The 16,046-nt window shown below is 45.9% G+C and overlaps 1 protein-coding gene across 1 annotated transcript in view; it reads right to left on the minus strand.

Annotated features, from left to right (window-relative positions):
• Positions 1 to 926: 926 nt before the first annotated feature.
• Positions 927 to 16,046, minus strand: part of LOC141106876 (uncharacterized) — a 69,546-nt gene continuing 54,426 nt past the window's right edge. Inside the window, 7 exon segments of the mRNA XM_073597805.1 lie at positions 927 to 1,367; positions 1,370 to 2,649; positions 4,000 to 4,141; positions 4,215 to 4,312; positions 4,429 to 4,552; positions 4,639 to 4,693; positions 5,245 to 5,333. Coding sequence (XP_073453906.1) covers positions 1,248 to 1,367; positions 1,370 to 2,649; positions 4,000 to 4,141; positions 4,215 to 4,312; positions 4,429 to 4,552; positions 4,639 to 4,693; positions 5,245 to 5,333 — 1,908 coding nt within the window. The 3' untranslated portion in view covers positions 927 to 1,247.

Raw genomic sequence — 16,046 nt, forward strand, 5'->3', positions numbered from 1 at the left:
CTGCATAAATGTGAACATGACCCATAGAAAACCATGTTAAATGGGACTGTAGTGTGTTTCTGCAAAACTGAAAATGCACTAAAAAATGCATAGGTGTGAACCAGGCCTGACAGCCCCTTTGTACAGTGCAGTTCTTGGCGTCAGACAGCATTGCATGGATTAATCACCAAGCCTGTGATCGCAGGGTCGGCCACGCGGGACCTCCCTGGCCACACGCTGCACATTCACCATATCCTGAATGTTTCAATGTTCATTCACTTGAATGGCTGGAAATGCTTGCCCATGCCCATATGCACTGGCAGAGGTGAGGATGGGAGGCCTGGCACCTACATTTAAAATAGGCATGCCAGGCCTAATACCACTGTCTGCCAATGGGTGTGATTAGGTCCTTTATTTAAGTGTACCCACCTATTCTCTTCTTTCCCCTCTCCCTCTCTCACCCCCTTCTCTCTCTCCCACCGCCTCTATCTCTCTCACCCCCCTTTACCACCCCTGCAGAGATGGCTATCTAATAGAAGGAGGTGGAGCCCAAACAGGAAGGGGTGGAGTTTACAGATGAAGGGGTGGATGTTAAACAGGAAGGGGTAAAACAAATTTAGATGGGGGTGGCACCCGATTTTAGTCTTGGCTAGGGCAGCACAATACTAAAATACACCACTGATAACAGATACAGTTTGGTTGGCATTGGGGCCCTTACTTGTGGTGGAGCACTTTCTCCCCTAATGGGGGAATTTATAATCCACAGCATAATGAATAAAAGCTGCACCCCAAAATATAGCTTTTCTTTCTATGTGTATTTTGTATAAAATTAAACTGCATTTATTGATGTCTCCATCCGTAACCACCTTCCTTGACGCGTTTCACCACTGCTGGCTTGCTTGCTAGCTTCCCCAATCCGTGTAAAGGAGAAAACTGAGGACAAAGTATTGGAAAGTGCGGAGCATTCTTCTTTATTTTAGAAATTCAGAATTAGTGATTAACAAATAAAAAGTAAGCTAGAATCTACATCAAATCTTATATAACTGAAGAATATAAACTATAAAATGTATTAATTATTGGATGGACCAATGAAAAGCCGGCTTCTTCACTACAACATAAAAATCATGTACATACGCCGATATCAACCAATAAGAAGTGTTGTCCATGTATTGTCATATCTGGCCATGTATTAGCACAGTTTAGTTGTATGGTGCGGTCTGTGTGAGTGCGGGACCGAGTCAGCACTGTATGTTTAGTGGATCATATCACTATGATTCAATGCCAGAAAGCCCAGACCTACCATAGTGTACCCAAAAAAACATCAGAATGTGTTTGCCCCGCCCCCAACACACCAGTCTGAACATGAAAAAGGTTGTTAGCTCGTGTGAATTCTCTGGTGTGCAATAAGGAATTTTCTGTAACCAAAACATTTCCCGCACTCTGAACATATGAAAGGACGCTCACCCGTGTGACTTCTCTGGTGGGTAACAAGGTCTCCTTTCTGAATGAAACATTTCCCGCACTCTGAACAAGAATAGGGACGTACACCTGTGTGCATCTTTTGGTGTTTAACAAGTGCATTTTTCTGAATGAAACATTTTCCGCACTCTGAACATGAATAAGGACGCTCACCCGTGTGAATTCTCTGGTGTATAAGAAGGTTTCCTTTATGAATGAAACATTTCCCGCACTCTGAGCATGAATAAGGATGCTCTCCTGTGTGAATTCTCTGATGGTTAACAAGGTTTTCTTTCTTAACAAAACATTTCCTGCACTCTGAACAAGAAAAAGGTCGCTCACCAGTGTGACTTTTCTGGTGTGTAAGAAAGTTTCCTTTCTGAATGAAACATTTCCCACACTGTGAACATGAATAGGGATGCTCACCAGTGTGACTTTTCTCGTGTGTAAGAAGTACGTGTTTATGAGTGAAACTTTTCCCGCACTCTGAACATGAAAAGGGACGTTCACCTGTGTGAATTCTCTGATGTTTAAGAAGGTTTTCTTTGACACTGAAATGTTTCCCACACTCTGAACACGAGTAAGGACGCTCACCTGTGTGAATTCTTTGGTGTGTAAGAAGTACTTTTTTCTCTGTGAAACCTTTCCCGCACTCTGAACATGAAAAGGGACGTTCACCCGTGTGGATTCTCTGATGTTTATGAAGGTCTCCTTTCTGAACAAAACATTTTCCGCACTCTGAACATGAATACGGACGCTCACCTGTGTGACTTCTCTGGTGTGTTATAAAGTGTCCTTTCTGAATGAAACATTTCCCACACTCTGAACATGAATAAGGACGCTCACCAGTGTGACTTCGCTGGTGTTTAAGAAGGTCTCTGTTTTCTAAGAAAGATTCCCCACACACTGAACATGACAATGAACTCTCTTCTGTGGGAACTCCTTCATGGCTTACAGAAGATTCCTCAGTAATAGATGGATCTATTGAAGTATCTGTACTGTGAGATATTAGAGTCCTGGTAAGTGATTTTTCAGAAGATTCCTCAGGATTAGAGGGATCCATTGATCTCCCCAATCGGTAAGGTCTGGGATGTATAATTGGAGTATCGGGATTTCCTCCTGGAGAATATTGTACAATGTTATTATCTTCTGCTTTATAATCTGGAGATACAATGAGATGTTCCTCAGAGGTATTCCGGACATTGTGTCCACCTGTTGAGAAACAATATTACAATAAATGTTATAAGTATTTTCTAAACCTTGCAATTAATGGGTCATATGATTCAGAACTAAATGTTTTATAAGTGCTTTGGCATGGTATTGGGTACAATTAGAACAGAAAAGTATTAATACAAACCAGGTAAAGGATACAGTACACCCAAATCACATTGGATTACGTTCTTTGAATCGATACCATTGCTATTTTGAGAAATGGAGATGGAACTTTCGTATGATGTACAGTATCTCCTCCTCATTTGTTGGGAACAAGACGTTCTATTGAGGAATGGAGATGGACCTTTCATATGGTGTACAGTATCTCCTCCTCATTTGTTGAGAACAAGACATTATATTGAGGAATTAAGATGGACCTTTCATATGGTGTACAGCATCTCCTCCTCATTTGTTGGGAACATGATATTATATTGAGGAATGGAGATGGACCTTTCATATGGTTTACAGTAACTCCTCCTCATTTGTTAGGAACATGATGTTATATTCAGGAATGGAGATGGACTTTTCATATGGTGTACAGTATCTCCTCATTTATTAGGAACATGACGTTATTATGAGGAATGGAGATGGACCTTTCATATGGTGTACAGTATCTTCTCCTCATTTGTTGGGAACATGACATTATATTGAGGAATGGATATGGACCTTTCATATGGTGTACAGCATCTTCTCATTTGTTGGGAACATGATGTTATACTGAGGAATGGAGATGGACCTTTCATATAGTGTACAGTATCTCCCCCCTCATTTGTTGGTTAGTGTGGTAAATGTCATTGCCTTCTTCTGATAATGACTAGAGATGATGCTTTCATGCTGTGTACAGTACACAGTACATTGGGAGGTGGGGTAGGTACATCGATGATATTCTTACTGTCAGCAGGTAAAGTTTCTCAGTCTTTCCTGTACAGAAAGATGTGTTTTTCACCATTTTGAACAAGGGCAGCACAAATTGCACATGACTGGAATAATAAAGGTTTAACCTCTGTATATGGAAGGGATGTTTGTTCTTTAGCTGTGTAGATGGGGAATAGTCTTGGTTCTAAAGGACTCATTACATTACTGAAAATGACATATTTTTTCTTATTACAAAACTATAAATGGTTATTTATATTTGTAGAGAAAACATAGTAGAATGTTGATCCAGGGAACTGTCAGATCATCTTTTGGGTTCAGAAAGAAATTTTTTTAACCTGAAGAAAATTAGGCTGAGCTTGATACGGATATTTTTCTTTTGGTTGAATTTGTCAGATACAGTATATTCTTTATCTCGATTGATATAACAATGTAAAACAATATGAACTATTTCTGCATTTAAAGTTTATGACTTACCTGTGTCCATATGTAGAGAAGATTCCTCCTGTTTACTTTTCATAATCATCTCCCCCTCCTCCATAGACTGCTGATCTCCACTCACCAACCTCTCTTCTTCTTCCTCTTTATGCTCAACTTTGAATTCTTTCACTTCTCCATCCTAAAGTTACATAGAAGAATGTCATCATATAGCTTAGAATTATTGTAGGTTCAAGCTGTTCAGTTCCATCTACCTGATGATGGTGAGGGATGGGGTGACCTTCCTGTGTAGAATCCTGGAAATACAGAGGACGGGGACATCTCTCTGGTGAGTTCCCATTACTGGATCCATCTGTAGGAAACACACACACTGACTGAATACATTGTTTCTATGTGTTTATCAGATGATGGGGGATCTAGGTGGACCCTCCGTACTGCTCTCTCCTTTACAATAAAGTCTCCTCTTACCCGGTGATGTGAGGGGCGGCTGATTCTCCATCATGACGTCCTTGTAGAGATCCTGGTGTCCTTCTAAATACTCCCACTCCTCCATGGAGAAATAGACAGTGACATCCTGACACCTTATAGGAACCTGACACACACAATGATACAGTCACCATCCAGACACATCCCTTGTCTATTACTGGATAATGTCCCAGAATTCCCGGCACCGCTCACCTCTCCTGCCAGCAGATCATTGATTTTGTTGGTGACTTCTAGAATCTTCTTCTTACTGTTTCAGGGAATGAGGTGAAGGCTGGAATGATTAAATGGTCACCAAACATCACCAGAGGAAAACTCTGCATTGAAAGAGCAACAAAATTGTCAAGTGACCTCCCAGAATCCTCCTCACCTCTCTGGTCAGGTCTGTGTTTTATTCATAGAGATGAGAGTGATGTCATGTGACCTCCCAGAATCCTCCTCACCTCTCCGGTCAGGTCTGTGTTTTATTAATAGAGATAAGAGCGATGTCATGTGACCTCCCAGAATCCTCCTCACCTCTCTGGTCAGGTTTTTGTTTTATTAATAAAGATAAGAACGATGTCATGTGACCTCCCAGAATCCTCCTCACCTCTCCGGTCAGGTCTTTGTTTTATTAATAAAGATAAGAGTGATGTCATGTGACCTCCCAGAATCCTCCTCACCTCTCCGGTAAGCAGATAGATGATCTCCAGGTTGAGGTTTAAAGTAGAATTCCAGCTAAAGCCTAACTAGTTTTAAAAATGCTACCTCTCCCCTCGTAACACCTAACTAACCTGTGTAAAAAAATATGTATGTACTTACCTATTTTTACTTTGATCCCAGCTGATCACATGATCATCTGTGTCAGCCTCCGGTGAATGCAGGGTAATGGAGAAATAGCCTGACAACAGCTGTGAAATACGGAAGCCCTGACATCACCCATAGGCATACCTCCCATAGGACACAACCCTTGCCACATCCCCTTAAAGGAGAATTGTCCAAAAAATACCAAATTGGTTAAACCCACAAGTGCTTTTTTTATCACTACTATTCCTTTATATTGGCTTTTGGAATTTACAAATGCAGTCATTTAGAAATCAGATAAAAGTTTTAGCACTGGGAAACACTTTGATTGATAAAAAGTGCATTTTATATATATCTATAAGGATCAGACCAAAATGAGGGACAAATGAGGAGGAATGAGGGACAGAGGGACATTGCTCCAAATCAGGGACAGTCCCTCGAAATCAGGGACAGTTGGGAGCTATGCCCATAGGCTCCCATGGTGCAGTCATTGTCGGCGGTCCCTCCTCTCCCCTGCAGCCACCACTAGCTGACAAAGGGTAGCCGGATCATGACCACACTGGAGTGGGCTGAAAATAGGTAAGTATATACATCTCTTTTAAACAGGGTAGTTAGTTTAGGTGTTGGGGGGATGGGAGCATTTTAGGACTAGTTAGGCTATAGCTGGGATTCTACTTTGAGAGGAGAGGAGACCATGTGATCCATACACAACTCTTATCTCTGTGGACAGATAATATAGAGGCCTCCCTACTGGGTGTAAATAGAAAATAAGATCTTATTACCTCCTCTGCTGCCAGTTCCAGGAATGTCTTCTCTCTACTTCCTCCCCACTCTCCTCTCACCCAGAACTTCCTGTTTATTTCCTATATCGCTTCCTGTCTGTATTGTACATCTTTTCCTGGCACCTGTGTTTTTCGTCAGATTAGAATGTGTAACGGAAGTGACGTTCCATCGCCGCCATCTTGCTACACCCCGCACTCCTCCATAGTAAGGATACACTGAGAAGGGGGAAAGCAGGCATCTTGTTGACCCACCGGAGTTTTGCATTTTACACTTATTTTTAACAGTAAAGTGAGTTTATATAGTGAAATACAGTACTTACAATTCCGCCTGACTGGTTAGATGTTGAATTTTAAAAGCAGCGGTGTTTCGTCACATGTGGCGACCCATCACATTTGGCTACCCACTGGAGTGTGCATGCATGATGCCGCCATATGCGTTCCAACAGTTTTAGGACAACAGAGCACACTAAAACCGTGACGGAAGTGACATTCCGTCGCCGCCATCTTGCTACACCCCGCACTTCTCCATAGTAAGGATACAGTGAGAAGGGGGAAAGTGGACATCTTTTACACCCACCGGAATCTTGCATTTTACACTTATTTTTAGCAGTAAAGTGAGTTTATCTAGTGAAATACAGTACTTACAATTCCGTCTGACTCGTTAGATGCTGAATTTTAAAAGCAGCGTCAAGCCTGCTTATGTCATAGGTTTGCTAATCTGACAGAAGTTCGCTGCTTTGAAAATTCAACATCTAACCAGTAAGACGGAGTTCTAAGTACTGTATTTCACTATATAAACTCAGTTTACTGTTACAAATAAGTGTAAAATGCAAAACTCCGGTGGGTGTAACAAGATGTCCGCTTTCCCCTTCTCAGTGTATCCTTACTATGGAGGAGTGCAGGATGTAGCAAGATGGCGGCAACAGAACTTCACTTCTGTTACACATTCTGACGGGTCGCCTAATCTGACGAAACAACAGTGTTGGAACGCATATGGCGGCGTGGCGCATGCGCTCTCCAGCGGGTAGCCAAATGTGACAAAACAGTGGCAAGCCTGCTCATCTCATAGGTTTGCTAATCTGACAGAAGTTCACTGCTTTTAAAATTAAACATCTAACCAGTCAGACGGAATTCTAAATACTGTATTTCACTATATAAACTAACTTTGCTGTTAAAAATAAGTGTAAAATGCAAAACTCCGGTGGGTGTAACAAGATGTCTGCTTTCCCCCTTCTCAGTGTATCCTTACTATGGGGGGGTGCGGGGTGTAGAAAGATGGCGGCGATGGAACGTCACTTCCGTTACACATTCTGACAGGTTGCCAAATGTGAGGAAACACCTCCATGGCAACATACCTGTGACAAGCTCCGCCTTGGCACAGGTATAAAAGAAAAGGATTGGTGCACTCCCAGCAATCTCCTTTTTTTCCTCATACCTCATAGTCAGTGAATAGTGGTGGAACGTCCCTTACCTCTGCAGTCGGCAGCTTCCAGCTGGGTTCAGCCTCTCCCAGGTGCAGTCCCTATTCTTGGGCAGCTAAATGCGCTGATAAGATAGGGAGCCCCTTCTTGTGGGTCTTTTGGGACGGCCATTGTCTCTTAACTAAGAGCTCCAATTTGCATTTATATACTGGCATTTGCTCAAGCCTGCAGCAGAGAAAGCAGCTATATCTATTTTTCACTTATCCTTCCATTTCTCCCTCCTGTCATCCATTCTCTCTTGCTTTCCTTTCTTTGCGTTCCTCTCTCTCTTTTTTTCACTTTCTTCCTCCCCCACCACCTTCCCCTCCTTGTGATATTGTAGTGCAGACGTGTGTAATGTACAATATAGCGTATATAGTGCAGGAGTGTGTAGTGTACAATATAGTGTATATAGTGCAGGAGTGTGTAATGTACAATATAGTGTATATAGTGCAGGCGTGTGTAATGTACAATATAGTGTATATAGTGCAGGAGTGTGTAATGTACAATATAGTGTATATAGTGCAGGAGTGTGTAATGTACAATATAGTGTATATAGTGCAGGAGTGTGTAATGTACAATATAGTGTATATAGTGCAGGAGTGTGTAGTGTACAATATAGTGTATATAGTGCAGGAGTGTGTAATGTACAATATAGTGTATATAGTGCAGGCGTGTGTAATTTACAATATAGTGTATATAGTGCAGGTGTATGTGTAATGTACAATATAGTGTATATAGAGCCTCCCAGTGTAATTTTGGGGTGTGGGGGGGGTCTCCTGGTGTAGTATGGGGGGGGGACAGGGGAGTCCTCCTGTAAGGCATGGCTGAGGATAGTTAAGCTGTGCATGATACACGAGCCTAAGTATGTATGCATATTGTATGGGGGGGGAGTGAGGACTGTATGTATGCATATTGTATGCAGGGCTTTTTTTCTCAGAGAATAGGTACAGGAACTCCCCCCTTATGAGTCACCCTTCGTCTCTGCCCCCTACCCACCTCCAGGCACTGTCTCTTGGCTCCACCCCCTACCCACCTCCCAGTACCTCTCCTTTTAGAAAGTACAGAACCCAGTATCATTTTGTGCTACTAAATTGTATGGAATTTGATAAACCCCACCCAAGCAGCAACAGACCCCACCACAGCAACAATAGACCCCCCCACACACAACAACAGACCCCCCCCCAGCAACAATGGACCCCCGCAACAAAATACCACCCCAGCAACCATAGACCCCCACAAAAAAATAGATCCCCAGTGATAATAGCTCCCCCAGCAGTCAGTATCAATTGACCCTCCAGCACACCTTGCCATAGAAAACATTCAGTGCTGGAGGTGCCGGAACTGCGTTCCCGCTGAAAAAAAGCCCTGATTGTATGGGGGGGGGGGGGGTGAGGACTGTATGTATGCATATTGTATGGGGGGTGAAGACTGTATATATGGAAGGTACATGGATGGTGTATGGGGGACTGTATATATGGATGGTATATGGGGGGGGACTGTATATATGGATGGTATAAGGGGGGGCTGTATATATGGATGGTATATGGGGGGGACTGTATATATGGATGGTATATGGGGGGACTGTATATATGGATGGTACATGGATGGTACATGGAGGGGTGAGAAGAACCCTTTGAAATCCTGACATACTAAGATCACAAAAACTTACTTTACAAGCTTGTCTCACACCGCTATTTCTGCACACTTTTCAAAAGAGCAGCAGGGAACGCAGGGGCTCTGCCTTCAACCTCACCTCCGTGTCCCTTCTTTAGCCAGCCAGAGGAGAGCACCCAGCAACATGGTGGAGGGGAGGCTGACAGAGAGGAGGGGGGCTGACAGAGAGGAGGGGGGCTGACAGAGAAGGGGGACCGAGTCCAACAGAGAGGAGGGGGCAGCTGACAGAGAGGAGGGGGCGAACAGAGAGGAGGGAGGGTGACAGAGGGGAGGGGGGCTGACAGAGGAGGGGGAATGACAGAGAGGAGGGGGGCTGACAGAGAGGAGGGGAGCTGACAGAGGAGGGGGGCCGACAGAGGGGGGTGGCTGAGAGAGAGGAGGGGGGCTTACAGAGAGGAGGGGGTCTGACAGAAAGGAGGGGGGCGGACAGAGGAGGGGGGTGGCTGACAGAGAAGGAGGGGGGCTGACAGAGGAGGGGGGCCGAGTCCAACAGAGAGGAAGGGGCTGACAGAGGAGGTGGGGGCTGACAGAGAGGAGGGGGTGGTTGAAAGGAAGGGAGCTGACAGAGCAGATGAGACTGACCTCAGGAGACACACAGCATGAGGCAGGACTCCGGGAACAAGCAGCAGGCGCGATTATCCACAGTCGTGTCCAGCCCCGCTTCCACATGTGACCAGCTCCGCTGGGCCAATCACAGAACCTCATGTCTGCCGCCCTGCACATGACATGTTCCGCTCAGCCAGTCACACAGGGCACCCGCTGGGCTCAGAGCGCACAGATGTCCCAGCACTGTGTGACAGTGATAGTGGACACGGGATGCGTGGCGCCTCTCAAGATCTGCTGCCACTGGCCACAGGACGGTTGTATGTGTGCCCGGGTTTCCGGCGGGTGGAAACCCAGGCACATGTGTCAAAACCCTGACTGTCCGGGTCAAAACCAGACAGGTGGCAACCCTAAAGCTAGGCCTGTTTGTTTTGATCTGTGTGGGCTGGGAGTGGCTCAGAGTAGGCTGGGAGGTAAAGATAACATCATCTTTACCTCCCTCCGGCTTCTAAATGATTCTAGAGGAGAGGAGGGGAAGAGAGGCAGAGCTGTCTGAGGTGCCTCAGGGAGCCCTGACCAATCCCCAATTAGGATTGGCAGGGAGCAGGCCTCCTTCATATACCCGGGGTCAGCCCAGCTGGGGAGGAGTTGTCGGGTGGAAGAATTTGAGATGGAGTTCTAGGCTGTTGAGGGCGCTCCCCAGTCTGGGGGTGGGAGGTTGACTTTGGGCCTGAGGGTTCGGTTGCAAGACGGAGGCCTTCTCAGCAAGCAGAGAGGATCTGGACAGGAGGCACAGAGAAGAACCAAAGAGGACAGCAGGAGCTAGTGCTGCCAGGCAAGTCTTCAGGTGGGAACCACCGGAGTGCAGCCAGGAGGGCTGGTGAGTGACAAGCACAGTCGGGGAAGCTGGAGAGGCATGCCAGAGTGGACTGGGCGTGTGCAGTCTGAGATGGATGTAGAGCCAGCAGGAAGGACTGTGATGTCATGGGCAGTGGATTTGGGCAGCTGCGGCCAGGAGGGCTGGCAGAGCCTGAAGACTAGCTGGGAGCAGTAGTCCGCCATGGGACAGCTAGCACACATGGACTTTGCTATCATTGCTTTGCTACATCAAAGGGGCCTGTGGTCCCTGCCTGAAAAAGGCATCTAACAAGGCCTAACTGAGTCAGAGTTGGGCCTAACCATCCATGTGCTAGCAAGTCCTGGGAGTTGAAGTGTTGTGCAGGAGAAAGAGAGAGAGAGAGAGAGGACATAATCTGCAGTGTAAATAGAGGTCCTAAGCAATTCATCAATTTATTTCTGGGCATCTCATAAATGCCTTACCCATCCAAGGTAAATTCCCCTCAATAAAAACATTGTTCATTGTCTCAAGAGTGACTGAGGAGTGAATGCCGGGCTGGGCAGAGGTGACAGGTGGGACCACAACTTTCAGCAGCCCCTACGGGGGTACCACTACATTTGGGGGCTCATTCCGGAACCACCTGATCATGTGACCTGCCATACGTTGCCCCTAGCAACCGTGGAAGCAAGCCAGGAAACTGCTTTGTTCCATCTGTATTGAGAAATTGAACCCTGGGAAGGACTTATGTGCTCCGCCTGCTATACAAAATAGTGAGTGCTGTTGCCCAAAGCAACCAGCGGGAGCCATTGTTAATTGTTGCTGCCTGCTTACCCAGCTGCCCCAACCAGCGCTGGGGCGGATAATTACACCAATCCTGCTATCCAGTGACTTTCTACCATGTCATGTCACCCGTGGCAACCGCATCAGGCGATTGCGCCCATGGATTACAAATACGCCCAGCGTTCTGCTAAACCTGGACATTCTTCACTGAATTAAAATATGCTCAAACTTTCGGCAGCCCCCACTGGGGTACCGCTACATGTGTAAAGGAAAAGGTTAAACGGCAGTTACATAGCAATCTGAGCGCAATATAAAGTACAGGCAGCAACACAATACATGTCCAGCTTTGTGGTAGAATGGCCCACATGGAAATACCTGGCTCCACTTAAACCACTGGCCAGGGTGACAGAAAGGGGCGTGTCTCCTGCGAGGCAAACAAGGCATTTGCCTTGTGATCAAATGTAAACTTAGTGTGCCGCTTAGGCTCTATTGAAGTGGGGTGTGTATAGATCTTTTAGCATCTCCTGCTGGGAACGCTGGCACGGGATGGAGCTCGTCCCAGCTCCTGCTATGGCTTATACAGAAGGAAAGGATCCCTATGGCCACACATCTGTGCGGTCCCTAGTGTCAGTGTAAAAAGTGGCAACCTCAGCCTGTACTCCAGCCAGGCCACGCCACCAACGCATTTCACTCTGCCACTTATCCCATGACTAAGCTCTGAGGGGGTGGGGTGAAACATGTTAGAGGCATAGTCTGGCTGAAGTCCAGGCTGAGGTTGTCGCTTTCCCACTCACTCTAGGGACTGCACTGATGTGTGGCCACAGGGATCCTCCCCTGCTGTATAAGGCATTTGCTTTGGGTGGCACTGCCCCCAGGCAGAAGGGACACTATGAATTGAATCCATGTTTCTGTATGAATAGACTGGCAGTCTCCTCTCTGGTCCGCTCCAGAGCACAGCACTGTATGACGTGTGGGCGGGGCAGCGCTGACAGCCCAGGGCTGTCAGCTCGCCCCTCCCTGCACCCTGCCCTGCCCCTCCTCTCCATATTGCCCATCTATGCGCCCCCCTTGTCCAGAAGCCAGCACGCTCAATGGAGGTCTCAGCAGAGAGCTGCCACCTGGAGCACCAAGCCCATTTAGAGGGGGTGGGGAGGAGCGAGCTGCACACATTTGTTAGGGAAGCAGCAGGTCACCCCCCACCTAGTCCTGTAATCAGGGTGTGTAATGCAGAGTGCATAGGGGCATGGTGGCTGGGCTCCTCCCTAGCTCTGGAAGGGCGAGGGCGCTGGATACAGGGGGAGAAGTTGTGTGTTACACTTCTTTGCTGATGACCTTTTGGATCCATTTGAGTATTGTCTTCCCTCTCCCCACTCTGTAGCATGCATGTATTCTCTAAGGCCTGGTTCACACCTATGCAGGTTGCACTTTGCATTTTCCAAGTGAATTTTTAATACACCTTTTTGATCCATTGAAGTTTATGGAACCAAAAACCAGAAAATAGACCTTGGCCCTTTCCATAAACTGCTAAATGTGAACATGACCCATAGGAAACCATGTTAAACGGGACTGTAGTGTGTTTCTGCAAAACTGAAAATGCACTAAAAAAATGCATAGGTGTGAACCTGGCCTGACAGCTCCTTTGTATGTTGCAGTTCCTGGTGTCAGACAGCATTGCATGGGTTAATCACCAAGCCTGTAATCGCAGGGGGCTACGCGGGATGCTGCACATTCACCATATCCTGAATGTTTCGATGTTCATTCACTTGAATGGCTGGAGATGCTTGCCCATGCCCATATGCACTGGCAGAGGTAAGGATGGGAGGCCTGGCACCTACATTTAAAATAGGCATGCCAGGCCTAATACCACTGTCTGCCAATGGGTGTGATTAGGCCCTCTATTTAAGTGTACCCACCTATTCTCTTCTTTCCCCTCTCCCTCTCACCCTTCTCTCTCTCTCACCCTACTCTATCTGTCTCACTCCCTCTCTCTCCCACCACCTCTATCTCTCTCACACCCCCCCTTTACCACCTCTGCAGAGATGGCTATCTAATAGGAAGAGGTGGAGCCTAAAGATGAAGGGATGGATGTCAAACAGGAAGGGGTAAAACAAATTTAGATGGGGGTAGCACCCGATTTTAGTCTTGGCTAGGGCAGCACAATACTAAAATACACCACTGATGACAGATACAGTTTGGCTGGCATTGGGGCCCTTACTTGTGGTGGAGCGCTTTTTCCCCTAATGGGGGAATTTGTAATCCACAGCATAATGAATAAAAGCCACACTCCAAAACATAGCTTTTCTTTCTATATGTATTTTGTATAAAATTAAACTGCATTTATTGATGTCTCCATCCGTAACCACCTTCCTTGATGCGTTTCATCACTGTTGGCTTGCTTCCCCAATCCTTGTAAAGGAGAAATCTGAGGACAGAGTATTGGAAAGTGCGGAGCATTCTTCTTTATTTTAGAAATTCAGAATTAGTGATTAACAAACAAAAAGTAAGCTAGAATCTACATCAAATCTTATATAACTGAAGAACATAAACTATAAAATGTATTAATTATTGGATGGACCAATGAAAAGCCGGCTTCTTCACTTCAACATAAAAAGAGCAATCATATACGCCGATATCAACCAATAAGAAGTGTTGTCCACGTATTGTCATATCTGGCCATGTATTAGCATGTTTTTTTTTTTTTTTTTAACAGAAGGAATGTTTATTGAAATAACAAGACATCAAACATGTGAACAGTGTATTGACATTGCAAAATACATATTTTAGACAGTGCTGATAGCATCAACAATGTTCCATTAAAACCGAGTAGTGTAGATTAACATTCCCCTTTTTACTCTAAGTTATTCCTAAGTCACATCATCTCAACCTCCTAGTGCATTCTTCAGTATAATCTGAACAAGTTAAGGATGTAGCACGTCTTACAGGAGCTATATACCCATCAATCAGGGATATATAAAGAGAAGAAAAGGGAGAGTGAGGGAGGAAAAATCGCAGGGGAGGAGAAGATGGAGGGAGGGAAGAGAGGGAAGGAGGGGGAAGAGAAAGGAGGGGGGGGGGAGAAGGAGGAAAGAAGGGGAAAGGAGGAGAAGAAGGAATAGGGATAGAAGTCACCAAGACCATTGCCTGTTCTTAGTGGAGCTAAGTATGTCTTGTCACCTGATGTTCTACATAAGAAAGAATCAGGATATTTAAAAAAATAAAAACTCAAAAAGAGATGAGCTTAGAAGGATTATCCCTAAAACTCCTGTCAAATTGCCCCTCAACGGTAATACCTCATACTCCAATCAAGGCCAACTAAACCGTAAGATGTCTAGCCTGCACCCATGCTGCCCAGATTTTTTCAAATTTTTGAGGACAGTTATGGCCCATATAAGTAAGCTTATATAAGGGCAGGACTGCATTAACCAGAGCCTTCCATGCTGGGAGCCCAGGGAGGTCCGGGAGCTTCCATTTGGTCAGTATCGTCTTCCGAGCATAATAAGCCACGTAAAACACAAATAGGGCAGTGTGTTTAGAGCAGGGGTCTCAAACTGGTGGCCCTCCAGCTGTTGCGGAACTACAACTACCATGCCTGAGGGAGGCTTGCTTGTAACTGTCAGCCTTGCAATGCCTCATGGGACTTGTAGTTTTGCAACAGCTGGAGGGCCGCAAGTTTGAGACCCCTGGTTTAGAGGTATTCAAATTATCTGTAATTCCCAGGAGAAATATCAGAGGGTCCCTGTCCAAAGATAGACCTGCAACTCTATTCACGTCAGCTACCACTGCCTGCCAGAATGTTTGAATGTGAGGGCACTCCCACACCATGTGGATGAAATTACCCACCGACTGTCTGCATTTAGGGCAAATGTCCGATACCCCCGGATATATTCTATTGAGCTTGGCGGGAGTGTAATACACTCTGTGCAAAAATTTAAGCTGAACAAAATGATCCCTGGCCGAGATCATAAGAGGTATGCATTGCCTCAGGCCCTCGGTTCAGTCCTCCTTCGTCAGGGTCCGAATGTCCCTCTGCCACACCCAAAACAACCTCGTTGTGTTCAATGCATCCCTACATGTAAGTCTCAGATAAATGGAGGAAAGTGTATGGTCAATCTCGGCGGCCGCCAGGAGGGACTCAACCGAGTGCGTAGCAAGAGTCACTCCGCCGGGGAATTGAGCCCTTATGGCATGTTTAATCTGTATGTACCTAAATTACATCCATGGTGGTAAGTTAAATTGCCGTTTGAGCTCCACCAGGGATAGAATGCGACCTCCCGATATGACATGGCTCAATTTGGTAATCTGAAATCTAGCCCAGACCTGAGGGTCAGGTATAGAGTTAAGGTGAGGGAGAGATGGGTTGCCCCAGATCGGTGTGTGAGGAGAGATGGTATTCACCTCCCCTAGAAACTGAGTAACCTGCTTCCAGGCCATCAATGTTGTCTTCATGGGAGTAGTTACCTGATGGCTATACTTGGGTCCACGATACACCAGATTGCTAACTTCTGAATAAGATCCCAAGATGGCTGCCTCTAAATTTACTGCCGGATTGGAGATATCTTGAGCAAACCACCATCTCACCGTAACTAGTTGTGCAGCCCAGTAATACTTCTTAAAGTCTGGGAGAGACAGACCGCCCTCAGTCAGGGACAGTTGCAACTTTGCCTTTGCCACCCTGTGAACCGAACCCACCCATATGAATGAGGAGATTAATCGGTCAAGTTTGGCAAAGAAGGCAGCAGG

This window comes from Aquarana catesbeiana, linkage group LG08 (genome assembly GCF_042186555.1).
Source record: "Aquarana catesbeiana isolate 2022-GZ linkage group LG08, ASM4218655v1, whole genome shotgun sequence".
Classification (NCBI taxonomy): domain Eukaryota; kingdom Metazoa; phylum Chordata; class Amphibia; order Anura; family Ranidae; genus Aquarana; species Aquarana catesbeiana.